The sequence below is a fragment of the Cinclus cinclus genome, chromosome 9, assembly GCF_963662255.1.
Source record: "Cinclus cinclus chromosome 9, bCinCin1.1, whole genome shotgun sequence".
In the NCBI taxonomy this organism is placed as follows: Eukaryota; Metazoa; Chordata; class Aves; order Passeriformes; family Cinclidae; genus Cinclus; species Cinclus cinclus.
In genome coordinates this window covers 6,755,612-6,775,443 of record NC_085054.1, presented here as the reverse complement: position 1 = coordinate 6,775,443, position 19,832 = coordinate 6,755,612, and the positions used below count along the sequence as shown (strand labels likewise).

At 36.3% G+C, this 19,832-nt stretch overlaps 1 protein-coding gene across 2 annotated transcripts in view; it reads right to left on the bottom strand.

Moving 5' to 3' along the window:
* PDE11A (phosphodiesterase 11A) overlaps window positions 1-19,832 on the bottom strand; it is a 106,802-nt gene that overhangs the window by 43,774 nt on the left and 43,196 nt on the right. For both annotated transcript variants that reach the window (XM_062498280.1, XM_062498281.1), the window contains 7 exons: window positions 17,573-17,713; window positions 15,709-15,773; window positions 11,472-11,607; window positions 9,054-9,129; window positions 7,605-7,672; window positions 7,134-7,226; window positions 4,457-4,507 (listed from right to left, as the gene is read on the bottom strand). In XM_062498280.1, the coding sequence (XP_062354264.1) occupies window positions 4,457-4,507; window positions 7,134-7,226; window positions 7,605-7,672; window positions 9,054-9,129; window positions 11,472-11,607; window positions 15,709-15,773; window positions 17,573-17,713 (630 nt within the window). The remainder of the gene's footprint in view (window positions 1-4,456; window positions 4,508-7,133; window positions 7,227-7,604; window positions 7,673-9,053; window positions 9,130-11,471; window positions 11,608-15,708; window positions 15,774-17,572; window positions 17,714-19,832) is intronic.

Here is a 19,832-nt window from a genome sequence, read left to right as displayed (position 1 = left end):
ATGACATCACAGCAGAGAATAACACAGCCAAGGAATGCTTTAACTTATTGTTTCAAATACTGAAGATAAGATCAGTACAAAAAATTTCATTTGTTTTCATTGTGCTGCCCATTGTTGCACATTTACGGGTGCATAAGGCCTGAGTAACAAATGTTAAATCATATATAACTCACTCCAAGTATCGAATTCACATAGATCCATCATCTTTCATGGATTCAACTGTTTACATTATCATATACAGTAGCAGTCTTAAAAGTTGCTTTTTTTTTGGTTTGTTTGTTTTTTTTTTTGGTTCAACTATTTTCATCATTCTGTAGTTAAAGGAGTGTTTTTAAGAAAGACACAAAAGCCTCCCTATGGAAGGTAGATCTTAAATAGCCACACCTCAGGCTACAAAACTGAGAAAGGCAGAAATTGTTATTCATGCTACTTTTGAATTGAAGATTCTGTAAAGCAGGTGATACATTATTTTCCATTGTGTATCTCTCCTGTGTGCTGTTTGACCTAAAAAACGGAATCTCTCCCAGGGCTATAAATAATGCATCATAGTCATTAAATATTGATCTGGCTTATACCATTGACAGCTGTGCAATTAAGCTTGCTTCTCAAAAATAGCTTTTTGTACATTTCCCATAATAGGACAGCGTTTACATATTCTCTTTGGAAACTACATTGGTTAAATTTAAACGTGATGTGTGTTTGTGGGGCTGCTTGCTAAGTCACAGGACTTGTTCATTACTGTCTCATAAATCAGTAACTCTTGCTATAAATATCTTGTCCTGGACACAATTGTGTTCTTTACTCATGTATCTATATTTGTCTAACACGTAACTATATTTAGGCTTGCAGAACCTGAATTTCAGTAAGAACAAACCTGACACTACAGGACAATGCTATAGGATAGCTTTAATCTCAAATTAATCAGACACAATGACACAATTGTTTATAGCACTAGCACTGGTACACAACAGAAATGACAGAATAGCCTTTTAAGTCTAAAATGCAAGGGAGAGCTGACTTGTCACAGTTTTTAAAATCACAGCTATTTCTAACTTCTTGAAAAGAAAATTAACAGTGATATTATTTAGTGGTGCTTTACTGGCTTATCTTGCCAAAATTCAGTTTGAATTTAGCATAGTTCTGTAGATGCAAGAGAGGAGAACCACTGTGATAAATCAGGCTGAAGACATCAGACATTCTAAGAGACATTTGCACTCAAGGTGGTTTTGTTTTGTTTTACTTGCAAACGCCCATGGAAAGTAAAGTTTAGTTTTTCTTTCTGTATCTGGAGGAAGGGTATCAGAAATCTACCTATCACAGTAATGCAGCACATATCAGAGAAACCTAAAAGAGTTCTATGCAGTTTGTATGAATTTACGGTATATTTAAATATTTTTAAGCCATCATCATTTAAACCTGAAAAAAAAATCTAAAACATTTAGTAGCCAATTGTATGACGTGGTCTCTTTTCATACCCTGATGTTTTATTGTTCCATACTGTGAACTTAGCTCTGTATTTTTTCAGCTCCACCAGCAATAGTGCTTTGCACCTTTTCCCAGATAAATATGTGGAGAAAGGTTTAATATCTTAAGGGTTTCTTATTACGGTGGTGTTTCATGAATTCTCAGATGGGATTATAAGAAACAGAAATACATGTTATTTATTTTACAGAACCTGGTCACAGTGATTATGCTTCATTCTTCAAAAGATACCAGATATATTTGTGAATTCATCAGCTAACTTTAAGAAATTATTGGTGAAATTTCAAGTAAAAGAATCAGCTTTAACTACTTTTGCTAGGCTTTCTATAATGCAATAAAAAAATTCACTAGTAAATGCCAGAGGAAAAATAAACTTCAAGTAGACTTGCAATTTTTCACTTTTTATCAGAATATTCTTGAGATCCTAAGCAAATAAAAATTAATGGAAAAAACATTTTATGAAGACTATAAAAAATGAGATTACAAAGAGGGAAAGAAAAAACTTGTACTACAAGAGGATGCAATTATTTCCAAGATCCTGGGGTCCATTTACAGCATGTTTGGGGTAATACGTTGAGACTTTGTCAACTCAAACGTATTATTGTCACTCCAAAGTCACAAATTATTGCCAGGTGTTGTGTCAGTCAGGAGCCAACAGTGATCTCCTGGCACGACTCTCATTTAGATGTTTCTGTCGTGTGTGTGTGTGTCTGCTCTGACTGAACCAGGGCATCGTGTAAATTGTAACAGACGTTTGCTCTGACATCTGCCAATAAATCACCACAGAGAGAGGGGGCACTCTGAGCCCCAAACACCCCCAGAGGGAGGGATGCTTTATTAGCCAGTCAAGTCTAGAAGATGACCCTAATATAACAAAGAGCTTATACAAAATATAACGATATAACAAACGGGGAACAGAGCAGTGATTTCAGGGCAGGATGCCTCGGGAGACCTCAGCAGGGAGGCTGGCTGTAAGCAGGGAGATGGGAGCAATTTCATCCCACAGATGGATGGCTTCTCTCTGGGGTGAGCTCTGTGTCACAGGCCCACAAGACATGCTGGTTGTCTCTGGGTTTTTGTTCTTTTGCTTTGTTTACAGCCAGTGGTGTAAAAGCATTAACAAAGACTACTTGAGAGTCATTTTGTCAGGAATTGAAAGTGAGACAACTAGATATAGATACAGAAAAGGGACATTTTTTTCTGAAAAAATAGCCTAACTTCAAGCATAGCTTGGTTATGTTCCTTATTTTCTCATCAATGTTCTTTATAAGAAATGTATCTTTTGGAGTTACTATGAATAAATGCTTTTAATTTCCTTTTACCTTATTATTAGTCATTAAATGGATAGTTGCATGCCTTGAAGGTACATGGATAATGAAAAGACGTTTCTTACTTGGAGGCTGGTCTATCTATTAATGAAGTCACCTGGGAAAACAAGTAAAATAGCTTCTCATCACACAAGCATCTGAGTCCAAAGAGTAACATAGCAGGCTGTTATTTCAACTACAGATACTATGAAGGAGAGCTGTCTTTCAATGGCTGACTGTAATCAAGTATGGGCCTCTTGTACATACAGAGATACAGGTGGAAGCCTGAGAGTCATAGAAACTGTATTACAGATGCTTATTCTAAGGTAAATGGAAATACAAAAACAAAACAGAAAATTAATGGTGCTTTATCTCTTTCCTTCCTCTTTCTCAACAGTGTTCAGTTCTTTTTGCCACTGAATACAACTTACTGCACACACAAAAGTATTTCCTGTAGTGTTGGATGATCAAGCATGCTGATTCCAGCACTACTTCAGTAATCACATCTTCAGCATACAGAAGTGTGGGTAATCATACCAGTAACTACAGTGGAGGGAGAACATTACACCCTTATCACCAGGTGTCAATACAGATACCAGGCACAGCCATCATTTGGGCAATAATGCACAAACTAATCAACTAGCAAGAGCTGCCCTTCCTCAGCCCAGATCACTCAGCAGTATCAGCTCTATGCCAGCCATGAAGTTCCCCCTTTCAGCACAGCCAGCCCCGTGGTGCAGAAGGAGGTTGCAGACTGACAACCAAGTGTCAAAAACAACAGACAGATGCCAGGGCTCCAGAGCAACGAATGTCAGCAATGTGGGGCTCACAGCAGTCCAGATGTCCTCCCCAGACCTCCCTACAGTCTCTGATGCACTGTGTGTTCAGGAGACCAACAGTGATACCCACCATGAGAGCTTCCCAAGCAGCTTTGAGGAGCCCTCTACCAGCATTGCCTTCCTAGAGCCAAGGGAATCATCACCAAATTTCCCAAGTGCCTCCTCAAGCAGGGAAAGACAAACAGTCTCTCACAAAAGCAGCTCTGGAGTGCTGGCAGTGATGAAAGGTGAAGGTCACTGTTCCCCCCACTTTCTAGCCCATGGCAAGGCAATATTCAGTGAGAACACGTAATTATTGGGCCCCACCAATGCTACGCTCAGAACAGATCACTTCCACATTTTGCCGAGGGCACTTACAGGAGTTACAAGATCCCTCACCTTCCCCTCCAGTCTTCTGAGCCTATGCACAATCTGGATAGTGAATGCTCCAGTTTTTTAGTAAGCACAGAGCAGCTTCCACGCTAGAAGCATGCAAAGTCTCAAATTCCTCTTTTTCTCTAGTTTCTCTCTCATCTCCTACATGCTATGACTTCCCTGTGATGGTCCCTGCTGAGGAGGACACCAAACCCACACTGACATGCAGTTCCAGTAGCTGGTGCTGGGACAGTGGGACTTTGCTGCTGTGCACCCACCACTGCAGCTCTTTATCCTCTGCAACAAACTTTCCACCTTCCCTGCCTAACAGCCTTACATGTAATTTATCCATTGCAAATAATTTTTAATGAATATTTTCTGCTTGTGATGTAAAGCTTCTCTTAGATAATCTAGGCAAATGTTAATTTACTGTTATAGTTTCAGAAATAGGTATATTAAAAACTTAAATCTTACCTTGAATTTATCAACTTCTGCCTTCGAACATGTTGCATGATAAGACAACACCTTCCCCAGAACAAAAGAAAAAAAACATTTTTGTACACTTGACCAGTAGCAATATCAGGGCTCTGTACTGCAGTCTAATCAATTATGTTTAAAGCAAATTTAATTAGCATTTGTGTGATAATTCAGTTCTGATTGACAGCATGTAATAGTTAATTGCAGGTTATCAGGCATACATTTGGTAGTTATACTGCAAGGAATTTTATAGGAAATAATGAACAGTAAGTAATTTAATATCATAAGGATTCCTACATTGTTCTCCTCAAGTTCTGCAATCAAAAGAGAAGGAATTTAATGCCAAAGTAACAGTAGATTTATAGACTTTTAATAAAGCCTTTTGCTATACTGAAAAGCTTTAATGCTTATACTAGTGGCACATTGCTGCATCTATATCAGCACCTCTGTGCTGTGTCTGATATTCTCTTCAATACTGTTCTGCAGATAGCAGCATCAAATAAAGTACTGCACGCCTGCTCTTATTGCCTCTTAGTATGCATCCATTCATAGGCAGCACATTCTATCCTTGTGGGTTGATACTAACACAGAACAAGCACTGCAGAAGGTGCAGGAGCCATCCTGTGCTCTGGACCCACCATGGTCTGGCTGTGCATGGGATGAGCTGCTGGTCCACCAGGGAGCTCCCAGAGCCAGAGTGCTCCCAGCAAGGACAGGTCCTCCTCCCTGCGCTGCAACACCTGACCTGCTGATGTGCTAAAGCCTTGATACAGGCTTCTCACTTTTAAATAATTTTCATCCATGAATGCCTTTGGCATTCATACAAACACCTAAACTGTGTCTCACAGGGCTTTGATTTGCAGCACCTTGTGTCAGTAAGTCCCAAGACTTATTTACTCTTATCAGTTTTACAGAGGCCACCTTTTTCAGTAACAGGAATTCATTCCTGTACCATAAAAGAATAAATAGAAACCATAAATTCATTTGTTCTGTACCCCATTTTACTTTGTATGATTATACATCATGTCCTTTCTCAAATAGTATCTATTTTTTTGTCCAACCATACTGCAGCTTCTCTCAGAAACTGGTAAGATTAATAAAATTACATCTTCTGCTATGACAGATTACACTTAATACCAAAATTCTCAGCAAGCTTCTCCTTTATCTGTGTTCATTATATCCCTCTAGAGTTTTACAGTCTTCCTTAGTATTTATTATTCTAATCTTTAAATAATTTGCAAATTTTGTGTCCTTAGTATAAAAGAAGTATTTAGTCTAGCTTTGAATCATGACAGCGTTTCCTGATCATTTATTTATGTTTTGCTCTTCTATTTATTAGTCAATCTTATCAGAATACTATATGAAAACCTGCGTCAGTATATATGGATAAGAATCTTATTATGATCTATAACAAGTTAATTTATTTTACATCTGTTTTCAATGTAATTTTCAAGTGCCATTCTAGTTAAATATATAAATACTAATGAAGTATTCTTTTTAGTGAAAATCAACAGTCCTTCGTCTCATACCATTCTAGTGTTCAGTACTTTTCTCCTGCATCTTCCATGACTTCATGTAAATATTATCAAGATCTGTTGCCCATTTGTAGGAAGAATGACTCTTCATTGAAGAATGATAGCTATTTATCAAATCTGTACTCTGTAAGCTCTATGGTTACTAGTCTCTTTCTAGATCAAAGAAAGAAGCTGTATTTTAAGCCAAAATAAAAAAAAATTCTTTCAGTAGCAAATAAAAAAGTCTGTGTGAAGTTTCATTCCTATATATCTGTGTGTGACATCTAGCACTGCTTTTTTTTTTTTTTTTCTTCCTAGGAGGAGCATTCATTCTAAGGTGTCATATTGCACAAATATCTGGGACATATGAGGACTTACACTAATTCAAGACTATGACATGTAAAGTATAAGAGATCTTGCAGGAGGCCTGAAAAGGTAAGCTTTTAACTTTTCCTCCTCCATGGGTAGATATATACAAAAAATAAAGAAAGCCACTTATGCTTAGAATTTCTAACATCAGTGACTTTGGAAAGCCTTAGAAGGCCTGTGTGCATCACAGGTTACAACCCCACTATGCAGATTACTATCTCAAACCCTAAAGCAAAGAAAAAAAAGCCTCTTTATAGGAATTCAGTTGGGTTTGGTTATTCTTTTAATAGAAAGAAATAAAGGCCAATGTTATTTCTGTGGTTCTTAATGTAATGTTGAGTACTGGAGAAACTCAAGGGAGTTACACAGGTAAAAGGTGCACACATCAGGTATAACAAGATCATTTTCTTCCCTTATCACATGTGAAATTTAAAACAATAGCAATATCTTAGTGATGTTACCCTTTCCTCAGAGAAATGTTTTAAGGTTGATCAGTCTTGCATTATGCTTTTCAAAAGTTCTGAAATTTCATTCAAACTACTTTTAATTACTGTAGTAGGAATAATGTAAATTTGTAAAGCTATCCTCAAAAGTGCAGGCCTTTTTCTCACCAAGATTATTTTTAATATGATAATGTTTAAATCTCCAGATATAGAATAGACAACACTGCTATATTGCTGAATCTGGTTAGAGAAGTTTGAGTAATCATAGTTTTTTAAAATATAGTGGGTTCTTTTACATGTGACAGTCAGAAGCAAAAAAAAAAAGGTTTCACGAAGATGTACACATACGTCAAGAGCCACAGACTGTTTTGCCCAGGATTTCTTCACTTGGTCATACATAATTGTGTTGTTGATACCCAGGCCACAAAAAATAACAAAAGCCTAAAATTTAAAAAGAAAAAAAAGAGAGTCAATTATGAATGGTTATAACATGAAAGTTATAATACAAAAAGATGAATACTGGCTTAATCATTAAAGGAAATTGCATTGAAATATTAGAAATAACCATGTTTAAACAGGTTCTTTTAAGAATGAAGGTGAGTCACTGGCCTCCAGATGAGAGATTAGATGCCAGAAATTTGTTTTAATTAATTTAATTAGGATGCCACCTTCTAAGTGAGTATTTCTGAGAATTAATGTCAAACCACAAATATAGACAAGATATTCTCCCCCCATCCCTGGAGTGGACTGAAGCAGATCACTGAGAAATACCAAATGCTACTGAAAAAGTGTGTTAATACTGAACTGAATGCCTCTTACTTCAAACAGTCGCTGGTCAGCATCGTCAAAGGATTTCCCATCAAGCCTGTTCAACACTTGAGCTACACCTTCAGAAAGAGTTAATATGAATTATAATCTTCATTCACTAATGCACAATGCAGAATGTTTTATTCATTGGTAAAATGTAAACCACGTATTTCAAACTGCAAAGCAAAAGGCAAATATTTATTCTGAAAATAATTAAACAGGCACAGATGTGCAAAAATTTGATTATTCGGATACCAGGAATTTCACATTTTTTTACTCCCTAAGTATAATACTACAAATCTAAAAGTTTCTTACAGTGCTTTTCACAAAAGGTTAAAGATCTGTTTGAGAAAGAACTTGATCATTTTGCTAACAGCAATCACATAAGTTGTCCTAAAAATTTGGAGTTACCAACACAATTTACTAAATAAGTTCTTTCAATCCTAAAATCTTAGTTTACCATCACCTGGGTATATTAACTCTTTTTTTAATGATGACTGGTTCATTAATTTACTGAGCTGGTAAAAAAATGCATATTCTGAACTAATACTGATATCTACTACAACAAACATTTCTGTTTCACTAACTCACTACAATAAGCCCTTAAAAATATTGTAAGAGTAATTAGCTGTCAAGAGTTCAGATTATTTCTCATTCTTGAAGACAACGCACAGTTCAAAACAAGACGTATTTTTAAAACACTCAACTCCCACATCATCTCTGCTAAAGAAGCTCAAAGATCCTGCATGACACCAAGTGCCTTCAGCTATGCACTACTGATCTCAGCTCTCCCTGACAGCCACAATGCACACGGATCTAATTCTTGCCCTGACAGTAGAAATTGCTATTGCTTTGACGTCAGTTCTTCTGAGGAAAATTAGCAGAGGAATCTGGCACTGTTATTTACAAGCACTCCTTTTTGTGCCAAAAGCAGGTAATAACACAGGGCCAACTGCTGGTGCAGCATAGCTGTGACGCATCCTATCAAAGATCCCCTAAAACTCTGCCACATCCTGATCCAGCAGCCACCTCTGCAACAGGCAGCTCCAACCACTGCCACAGCCCCACCAGCAAATCTTCCCTGACTGCATCCAGAGTGTATCACTAGAGGGAAATGGCCACTTAGCTTGACTGCAGAAACAGTTGCCTTGTACTGAAGAGGGAGATGCAAGGAAAACATCAATGCATATAAACATTTTTCACTAATATGATTAGAATTTCTCTTTTCATCTCATTCAAGTTCAGTACAATATATAACTTAACAATGACACAAAAGCTGGAAAAGTCCATAGAGTATCCAAGTCAAAACATCCCTTCTTGGATACTTAGCATGCATCCTAGGTACCATAACTTCTTAATAATATTCAGCTGGGAAAAAGAAGAAAAAGGAACACAGAATTAAAAAGATAGAATTAAATTTATATTAGCACAAAAGTTATGCAGCCATGAGGAAAGTCTTACCAATTATTTGGTGGGTGCTGTTCCATATAGGAACACACAGAACAGATCTTATGTGAAAGCCAGAAATTTGGTCAGCCTAAAATGTAGAAATGAGAGCTTCTATTAGTAGTGCTGTTTTCAGCCTTTTAAATCACAGTAATAGAAATGTCAAGGAGTAAGTTTACGTTATCAATGTCATTCCGTAAGAATCAGCTTTCAGAAAAAACTCTGCTGAAACATCATTCACAGTAACCAAAACTCATAAGGATTATTCTAAAACTTCCCAAAGAAAATACAAACCTTGGCATCTTTGCCACATTAAGCTTACACTATTTGACTCTGACTTGGCACTAAAGACAAATTATAAATTGAGGTAACGTCCAGACAAATTCTGCATTACTTACACTGGTGGATTAGTAGAGATATAACTTTCACTGAACAAGTTTGCCTTAGAAAGTACCCTTCCCAATGGTTACAGGAAATACACATTTTAAGAAGAAAGGTGAGAATAAGCAGGGAATTGTGCAGAAGTGCAAATCAGCAAAAAATGTAAGGATGGAGCCAAACCATGGATTTGAGATGATTGGTCCTTTTGCTCCAATGACAATTTACTGCCTCATTTATTTTTTTCTATCTAATACAGTATAAAACTTCACAGTTTATTTTAAATGTCACTGATTCTCTCTTTTTTTCAGTTAATAAGCTTTATTCTTTAGTGTCACTGCTGCAAAATCTAATGAACAGAAAACAGTTTTTCAAAAGAGATTAGAGAGTGGAATGAGTCCACCAGGAGATGTTCTCTTACTAAAACTGCCACTGCTACAGGCAGTCTTTAATAGAATAAAACTAAAAGACCAGCAGTAATTAATATATGGAAAGCTGGATGGGATCACTGTGATCTCCCAGCTAGCAAAAGATATAACTCAGGGCATAATTAGATTAATGTCTACTTATACATATTCAGAATTCGTCCCTGAAAACAGTGTGGAGTGCCACCTAAAACCCAGGGGAGTGGGTCAATAATTGATTCAGACATATGTCGTAAAATGAACTGCAAAATATGTTTGCATTAAGTTCTCGATGAATGAGTTGAAAATTGAGCATCAACATTTGCAAATGAGAAGCGTTCTGAGAAAAAAAATAGATGATTTTTAACAGAAGCAGAGAACAGAATTTCTGTTCAAAACTACAAATGTATGCTTGATTCTATCTAAGTAATAAGGGATACTATGTTCCTCTTATTACTCTTGACTGTAGAAATAATTGAGTAGAAATACTGAATTTAAGAATTAAATTTTCATAGGAACCCATCAAAAGAAAATTATTATTGTGCTTTGTATAATTTTCTTCATATATACTGGCCAGTGCCTCCAACTTGGAAAGGACTAACTGTGAAATAAATAAGAGATAGCTGAATTATTCAGGATATTATATAAAATGAGTACAACTGCAAACATCAAGGACTGGCATGCTTCAAGTTAGCATATTGAAACACCCCAGGCATTAATTGTACTTCTTGCAATTCTGAACAGATTAACATCAATGCAGTTTTCTTTTATACTGGTATAGAAGGCCCCTTTTATTTCTTCTTGTTTCAAAAAAATCTGCTGGTTTGAGATATAATCCCTTTAATGACACGTGGAATAAAATTGGAACCAAGCAAACTCTCAACATGAAACACTTCCAAGAACACTTACTGCAGTAATACATTTTAGGGAACTTTCTGACCAAGGCTGTGATTAATGTGCTGTCTGGCTGCTGGCCAAGTCCTCCATAGTAATGCTGGATTGGAATTCAGTGAAGATTTTGTCCTTCCATATGCCTCTACCATTTATTTCGATGTTAAGTATACTTAACATTTTTATCTGTAGCTACAACTCCCTAATAAGAAATGAAACCTTAAGATACACAAACAACTTTTATTTGGAGTGATATGTATCTTGAAGAGGTACCCAATCCAGTGTGTATTTGAGTAAATTAAACTGTTGGTTGGCTAAATTAGATCACAAACAACATTTGTCTGTCTGGACACCAGCTCTGTTCACACTCTGTCTGTGTACAGCCCCAGCCACCCCAACAGCTAACAACGCTGGTGCTGCTAACACTGAACACCAACAAATTTTCAGCAATAAAAATCAGTTCACATAAATATCAAGGCAATTGGTAGGGGAAGTTATCACTTATAAATAGGAAAAAAGGAAATAATGGACAAAGTAATAGGTTAAATTAATATGCTAATTTAGTGATCTGTGTTTACAGTATAAAGCCATGTCAACAACAGAAGAGAAGGACAGAATAGATACTGTCATACTGGATAGAAGAAATGATTCAAAATAAATGTTCACACAGCTCACAGCCCCTTGGATATAAAACCAAAATTTTTATATTAATCCCAGTGCTCAAAAGTAAAATATAACTAAATTTGTAAAAATCTCTTACATCAGCATCAAAGCGAGGATCCTGATAAGCATCACTGATGTTCACTGGGAGACCTGTGGAAGCGACGAGTTCAGCAATGCTATTATTTATTAGCCAGTCAGAATAAGATGGTGATTTTTCCACACTGTCTTTGAAACTATCAAAATGCAGGGCAAGGGAAGAAAAAAATAGTCAATGTTAATTTCAAGTCCAGAATGTCTTAAATGCTCATTAATAAGAGCAGCAGAATAATTCACAGTTATTAATGGCTACCAAAAATTAACTACAGAAAAATAATTTGATATTATTGAAAGGGTACCTCAAAAATTCTCTTCTTTACATAACTCTTTCTATTGAAAACAGCATTGGTGTCTCAAGTAAATAAAATATTTGATAAATTTTTCCTATGAATCAAGAGTGGATTGTGTTCTAAGTTTCTGTAGGATACAGGGCTGCTCAGTTGGAATAATATTTTCTGTAGAGTTACCTGAAAATATATACTTTTAATATTTTTAAAATTAATCTAATAATCTGTGATATTTTCAATTTTTATTTTCAATAGTTTTCCTGTCAAAATGGCTTTTTTTAAATTTTGGCACCTGAAATGCCAGATCTGAATGGCTGAAGAAGGGATCATTAAATAAGTCTTAAATCAATATTGCAAGTATATTGCAGCAGGTGGATCCAAGCAATCACACCAGACATGAAGGTTTCCTTTTCTTTTTACCTGGTTGAGCTTCTGCCACAGTTACTGAGGGGCTAGGGAGCTATCACTAAATGAGCATAAGACACTAGAATTATGGCCTCACCACACTCCACTGCGGCTTCCCCAGAAAACTCTGTGCCTACACAGACCTTAAAGCCCTCACCACATACCTCACCTAATCAGCAGGAAAGTTCTCTCTGACTTATGATTTCTGCCATAGGAAAGATCTCTCTAACTTATTTCTGGCAGATTTTTGACATTGGCATTGTCTGGCTACTCACATGTGAATAAAAAAAAAAAAAAAAAAGAAAGCCTGTTGTCTTAGTTTAGAGAAGAAAACTGAAAAATTTTTAACACGTGAGAAACATTACTTAGAAAAAAGTTATTAAGAAGCTATGGAGAAGACTACAATAGCTTGAGGCTTTGAAGTAATGCTTATGAATGAAAGCAGGTTGCACAGTAAAATCCTCAAAAGACAAAATGCAAGTGAAAGGATTGATTTTTGTTGACTGCATTGATTTTCTGGAGATTAATTCAACTACATCCCTCATCTGAAAGAAAACTTAATATGCTTAAAAGACTATAAATAAAAATAATAACGATTTACAGAAATCTGAATGAATCAACTTTCATTTGGGATAAGAACTTTGAGTGACTGTAATAAATGTTATGTTTATACTTTGACAGAGACTTTTACATAAATATAATGGGTTTAGTATTTTTTTTTTTTTACTAAAAAAAATAGTATTGACAGTTTAAAATTTAACTAATAATTTAATAAATTTCAAATACTTTAGAAGTAAAAAAATCTTTAAGGTAAGGATCTAATTTCAAATGCATAGTTACCAGTTCATAACTTATCTGAATGGTATTAGCATTATCATACATAAATCACATAAAGACACATAAATCAGGACTGCATTAGGGGTGTCAAGCACTTTAAGCAGCGAATGAATTCAAGTAAAGGAAACATGATGAAATTAATGAAGAAGTTTTAAAAGTGGGTTCTGTTATATTCTCTCCATTCCTAACAAGCACTCTACACCCATACTCCAGAGGACAGGCACATCATCCCGGAGACATTAACACAACTGAGGGATTTCAGCACTTTCTCTGTACTGGCCCAAGTGGGAAGGAGCACAGATATCTTTGCTCACACAACTCATACTCCGGCCCAGGCAAGAGACCTGTCCACTACCACTGGTACCCAGGCTAGGGAATTGTCATCTCAGCTCAAATGTAACCTCATCTGCCAAAACCACTGCCTCTGTGCAGACAAGGCACAGTGCACAGCACGTTCCGTCAGGCTCATCTCCATCTAGATCATATCAGAACTGAGCCCTCATGGATTCTAGGATTTATGTAACATTTTTCAAAGGGAGAGAAAATTTAGGGGTCTTGGCAAACTTGTACTTCAAGAGCAAAATTGCTGGGAAAAACAAGAGCATCAATGTGCCAGTAGGGATAATAAACAAACTTGATCATGCTGTGTGATGAAAAATTGCAAACTCAACAGATAAATGCAAGTGTGGCCTTGCAAGGTATTTCTTTACAACCAACAGCAAAGAAAAATAGATATGAGTATTTATTATTATATTTAGGGATTAAACAGGTGAGCTGCTATCAGGCAGATACAAGGAGGGCAAAAGACAAGCCAACTTCTTCTAAAACGGTGTGAGAACGTATATTAGGGCACAAAGGTCATATTGCTTTAGGATCTTCTTTCTCATTTAGGTAAAACTAATAATGAGAACTGTTCTCAGCCCAAAATTTCTTTATTTCAACTAAAATTTCAAAGAAGTCATATTTTTCTTAACTGCTGTAACGATGAAGAAACTCGTCTTGCCATTTTTTCCCCCCATGAAAAGTCTCATGACTTTACATCAGTTACAGCTGCAGAATGTAGAATGAAAAGGGCAAAACTCACTAGAAAAATGCTCAAATGTCAAGGGCTCACGGCATTGTTCTGTATCCTAACTAACCTTTATTTTTCCACAATAGTGCCAATAACTCAAGCTGTGCCTGTGCAAGATCCAAATGTGACATCATATCTGCCAGTCTAACCTTGGTCTTTGTGAAAGCAACTTCACTCTCCCCAGGGAAAAAATCTTCAAAGAAAAAGCAATACATCTTCATGTTAATATACTGTTATGATTGTTTTAAAGGACTAACTACTAGGTTGCATGTGTTTATTCATGTCTTGGACTAAAGTTAAAATAATCTTGACTTGACTACATGCAGAGCAGGCTACTACAAACTGCTTTGTGGCAACATGCTAATATAACTATGGTAACAAGAAATGAACCAGCTTGGTTATCTTGACATCACTCTACATTGTTTTGACTAATCTGGCTACAGATCAAGTTTGAGAAAAACAGGAATAACAACCACATTCCTTGATTCATACTCCTGTCCCTGAATAAAAGAAATGTATTTTCACCCCCTAGGAAAGACCACCTGCTACTCTGAAACTCTTTGTCAAAAGCAGTAACTTGTGATTCCCAGATGAATCAACAGAATATTTATTAATATTTGAATCTTCCTATTTTCTACTGCCTATTTTCCATTTGCTTTACCCTTCCCATACCAGGACATGGAAGGGAGATAGTTTCTACCCATATTTCTCTGTGGTCCTGGACTCTGCTGTCATTTTACACATCTTAGAAATTTTCTAACACTACCCATTTTTCTAATGCTGCAAAATCAATCCATGAAAAGGTTTATCACCATGACAGCCATTTGATATGGAAAATTCTCCTTCAGAATCAGTATGAATTAATCTGCATAAAACCTGTGTGATAAACACTGAGCCCTGAAAGATGGAAGAAATGTTCTCACAACAGCCCTGAATCCTCATCCCCTCATTTGGTATATAGGACATTTTATGTGAACTGCTACCAGTGGTGCAGCCTTGCAGGGGTTGATATAACAACCCCACATGAACAAAAGGCTTTCTTTTATTACTTAAAATTGGCCCTTTATAAATGTTTACAGATCCTACTAAGCAAAACATATACTTCCATTCTGACTGGGCTCCCAAACAAGATTTAATCACAGGAACAGAGTTTCTAGGAAATACATATGCTCTGCAGTTTCTAGGCTTTCCAATTTGACAAGAGCAGAAATAAAATTTTACTGGAAACCTCTCAACACAACCATACAGAGGAATTTTGTAAGAGATCAACAATCTAAAATAATTTTGTAGTTTTTACTTCAGTATCAATCATGCAAAACAACATCTGCATGTTATCAGTGAGTTCAACCATAAAAAGTCAGTTTTCCCCTGGTTTCTTACCTGAGACACTGATACAATATTACTGCATATATACACACACAAACATACATATATAAAAAATATCAGCACGTATATTTATTCAAGCAAGTCTCAGTCTGAAGCAAGCAGGAGTCTTGTCTCAGTAGAAAACATAGGCTCACACTCCTGAATCAAATCTACACAAAGTTCCATAAGAAAATAAAATCTTGACCAAGCAAACTTCAGAACTGTGTAAAAACATTAAGTTATCAATAAGCACAGAACACGGGAGCACTAACCTGTTGTCAGTATCAGCACTGCATTTTGGAGACAACAATTCAAAGGATTTTGTAAATTTCACCACCTGTCACAAAAGAATTAAGTTACTTCTTTTCAGGTGAATAAACATCTAAGAAAACAGCAATGTGAGGTTCCTCTATTTAAACAGTATTTTTATCCAATAGTCTTAAGGTAAAAATACAAATCTGCATTCTCTCAATGGAGAATTCATGTTGAAAATACACACTGTGCACAGTTCCCTAAGAATCAATATCAAATCAAATGCTATCTTCAGATTCCTTCAGAAAACTATTTTCCATGAGCGTGTACGCTTCCCTTTAAAAGCTTCCGGGACATGAATTATGGAGCTTTACTCAAACTTCACTTTTTTAATACAGGAAAATAAACAGAAAGGCAGCTTTGCATTACTAACTGCAACCAGTCACACTTGAACATGCATCGGAAGCACTTAAGTGAAACATCTTAGGAGTGGATAAAGTGACACAGAACAGAGGCCATGCTTTTGGATGTGTCCCCATCTTCACTTTGGTTCTGAATCGTAAAAGCTTTCTGCACAACGTACAAATGACAATATTGTAGACATAGTTAGACATTGAGTTACTCTAAGGAGATCTGTTTTGTTACACGTTAATCCTTCAAAACAGGAGTAAGTCAGGAGAATAACTGTTTTGCCACTTGTAAAAATTACCAAGTGGGTGGCAAGATTCTCCTAATTCTCCTACTTCAAATTAACATGAGATTCATGACCATTTAGAAGAAGTTTAAGCTTTTTGTCCATATTTCACACTTTTGTCTAGAGGAATAAGAACTCATTGCTTGTGCTTTGGGAAAAGCTACTCCAAGCTCAAAGGCAGAAATAGTACCAAGATCAGAAGAATGAACTGCCACCCCACCCAAAACTTCCTAACACAATGGACATTTCTGTGAAAAGCAAAAATCGTATTATAAACAAAGTGACTTTTCATAAGAATGTAGTAGAACAAGATATCTTGAAATTATAAAATTGGGGAGGGGGAGTTGTTAGGGGAATACAGAAAGAGAAAATTAACTAGAAGCATAAAAATTCTATAGTAGAGAACACAAGTGAAATAAAAACCTTGATCTTGCTTTTAAGAAAGCTGGTATAATTTAGGGCACACTCCAATGAAAGTTCTTAATTTTTATTAACTGAAATGACATGTGAATCATATCTTTCCTCCAGGGAAAAGAATGGGGATTTTTTTCTGCCATACAAACAAATTTATGATTCTGTCTCCAACTTGTCACAGCCCAGCAACAATTAATTAACTGTAGAATCAGTGAATACAAAAATAATAATTGGTTAGAAAAAAATATTGCAAACAATGGTTTATCCTTCAACTACTTCTCAAATCAGTAGAAAGGAGGGTAGCTTATATTGAATAGCCTGAAAACACTGGAGGAAGCTAGAAATATAAAGGCAGCCACTTAATTTATTACTAATAACAATACTCATAAAAACTTCAAACATTTTTTAAAAGGCTCTCATACCCTATGAATATCAGTACTGCAAAATCCCAATGAAAGCCCCTGTCAAAACTGTCAAATACTTTCTTACAGTTTACATCCATCTGTTCAACGGAGCTCTGCAATGAAATAATTATTCATTGGTCAAGCAGAGTAATTGCAAAAAACCAAAAATACCTCAGTAATTCTGAAAGTTGGATTTCCATTTCACCTGCTCAATGTAAAAGCGTACTGCTACCACTAATATAAAGCCTACTGGGATAGGACACAACAGGCATGTTGATAAAGTTTCAATGTGTACCTAACCTACGTTTAGGAACAGCACACTGAAAAATACCTGCTGTCCTGTGCTCACATACGATATGCAACTGTACTTACTGGTGATTCAATATCTTCCAGAAGTAATACCGAGCACCGCTCACACTTCAGTAGAGTCTGGGCCCGATGCATAATTTTCTTCACAATTTTCTCTAAGTCAGTCTGTTCCTCAAAGAGGTCATTCACTACTTCCAGTAAAGCCTGCATACAGGGACAGAAAACTCTTGTAGTGGTTGTAGAATTAATAAATACATGGAGCATTGCTAAGGAGGCATCATATCTGGGATGGATTTTGTATGAGTGTTCCATTGAAATCTTCATTTAAATAAAATTCTTAATGATTATGGCAACAATATTGAAGTGGGGGCATCTGAAGAGTGAAAGAAGTATTCCTTAGCTCACAACTGGGCACAATCCAACTCCTAGCAAACAATGGGAGTCTTTCAAACTATTTCACTTTGTTCCAAAAGTGAAGCAATGGCTGTAATGCAAGGCAGTATGGATTGAGTTGCTTGATTTTATATGCTAAATTTTCTAGGACATTTAAATCCATTTTATTCTCTTATTACCCATTTTGCATGTTCAAAGCTGGAAAGAAAAATACCCACATCAATACTTATATATCCCAATAGCATTTTGATCCAGTACTCACTGCTAACAATGTATCCGTAAAATACAATGTTTTAAAATGAAGGGTTTCCCATCTCATTTCATCAACTTCAAAAAATACAGGCCGTGTTCTTTCTTACCATGGGCCCAAAGGAGCTTGCTCTTCTCTTTAATCTCATTTAGGACACTGACACTAAAGAACACCATTACAGGAAAGCATATTAACTGTAGTGGTCTTAGCTCTTCGAACATAGAGGTCATCAGCAAAATGTTGGTCACTGTCGCTGGAAGTTGCCACCATTCAGGTCTGGCTTCACAGGGAAGGCACAGTATGGGCTTGTGCACCACTTGGTACTTGCCAACTGACTTCAGCCATGGGTCAGGCAAAGCTAAACACCACCAATAGGTCAGAAATACAATAATGTACAGGCTACCACACAGCTGCCCAACAGCACTATTTGTTACGCTTTGCAGGGCTGAAGCAGCAACAAGAAACAAAGGATCTCTAACTCAATTTACCAGAATCCACCATTTTCTAATGAAGAATGGGAATGCCCCTAACACTTTTCTGCTGATTATCTCCCTCACAAGATTGAATGCTGACTCCTCAGTGTGGAAACCTGCAGCAAAATTTAAGTCTCTGTAGTCAAACAATTATTTTATTTGAACATAAAAAAACCCAAACAAACAAACAAAAAAAAACCCACAAAAAACCCTGATGATCCCAACCAACCAACCAAAAACAAACAAAAAAACAACAAACAAACAAAAAAACACCAAAACAACATCAACAACAACAACAACAAAAAAAAAACAGCAAAAAACTTTGACAGACAATCCTTTTTTTTCCCCCCCAAATCTCCAAATCTCTTCCCCAAATATAAGTCTGTTGTCAGACATGGACAGAAGACAAGCTCATATGCCTCATGACTCTTAAATATAAAGGTCATTGTTTTTCAAAGCAGTGAAAAGAATTAATTTTCATACATGAAAGCATCAAAATCATGAATACAAAAATGTCAGAGCTCAATATACAGACCCAGATTACTGTAGTTACCCCTACCTTGTGAAGGAGGGGTAGGTTCAACACTACCAGAGGTATTTCTACTGAAGTTTTGGACCCGTGATCCAAGCTAACAAAGATACAATTTCCTGTCATTGCAGAAAGGATGATATAAAAGAATCCAACCATTATTAAAAACCCCTTAAAATTACCATTTTGTTTATAAAAAAAATAAAAGACCTCCCTGACAAGGGAATGACAGGGGAACTCAGCATTATTTTCACTTCAGAGCCTCCTGTCCCAATGCATGCACGGCACCAGCAATCACAAGTGTGTATTCTATGGAGATGTGCTGTCAAAACCCTTCACATATAGGGTTTATTTCTTGCTTAATTTTATGAAGACATATCCACATTATTTGCACATGAACTAAATATTAAAAATTCAGGATTGCAAAGGCTTGAGATTAGTAGAATTTTATGAGAGCTTGAATCTCTACATAAGTAATACTTTCTCCTGCACTGTCTGTGCCACAAATGCAATTGTTTCAGCACCACAAAACGTGGCACTGACATCAGGAAACAACAGCCACCACTACAACTGTATTTCTCTTCCACACTCTCTGCTCGCTGCCTCAATCAAGACAGGGATCTTTTGAAAATAATTTTTTTAAAAATAAAACTGTCTGCTTAGCAAACACATATGCAC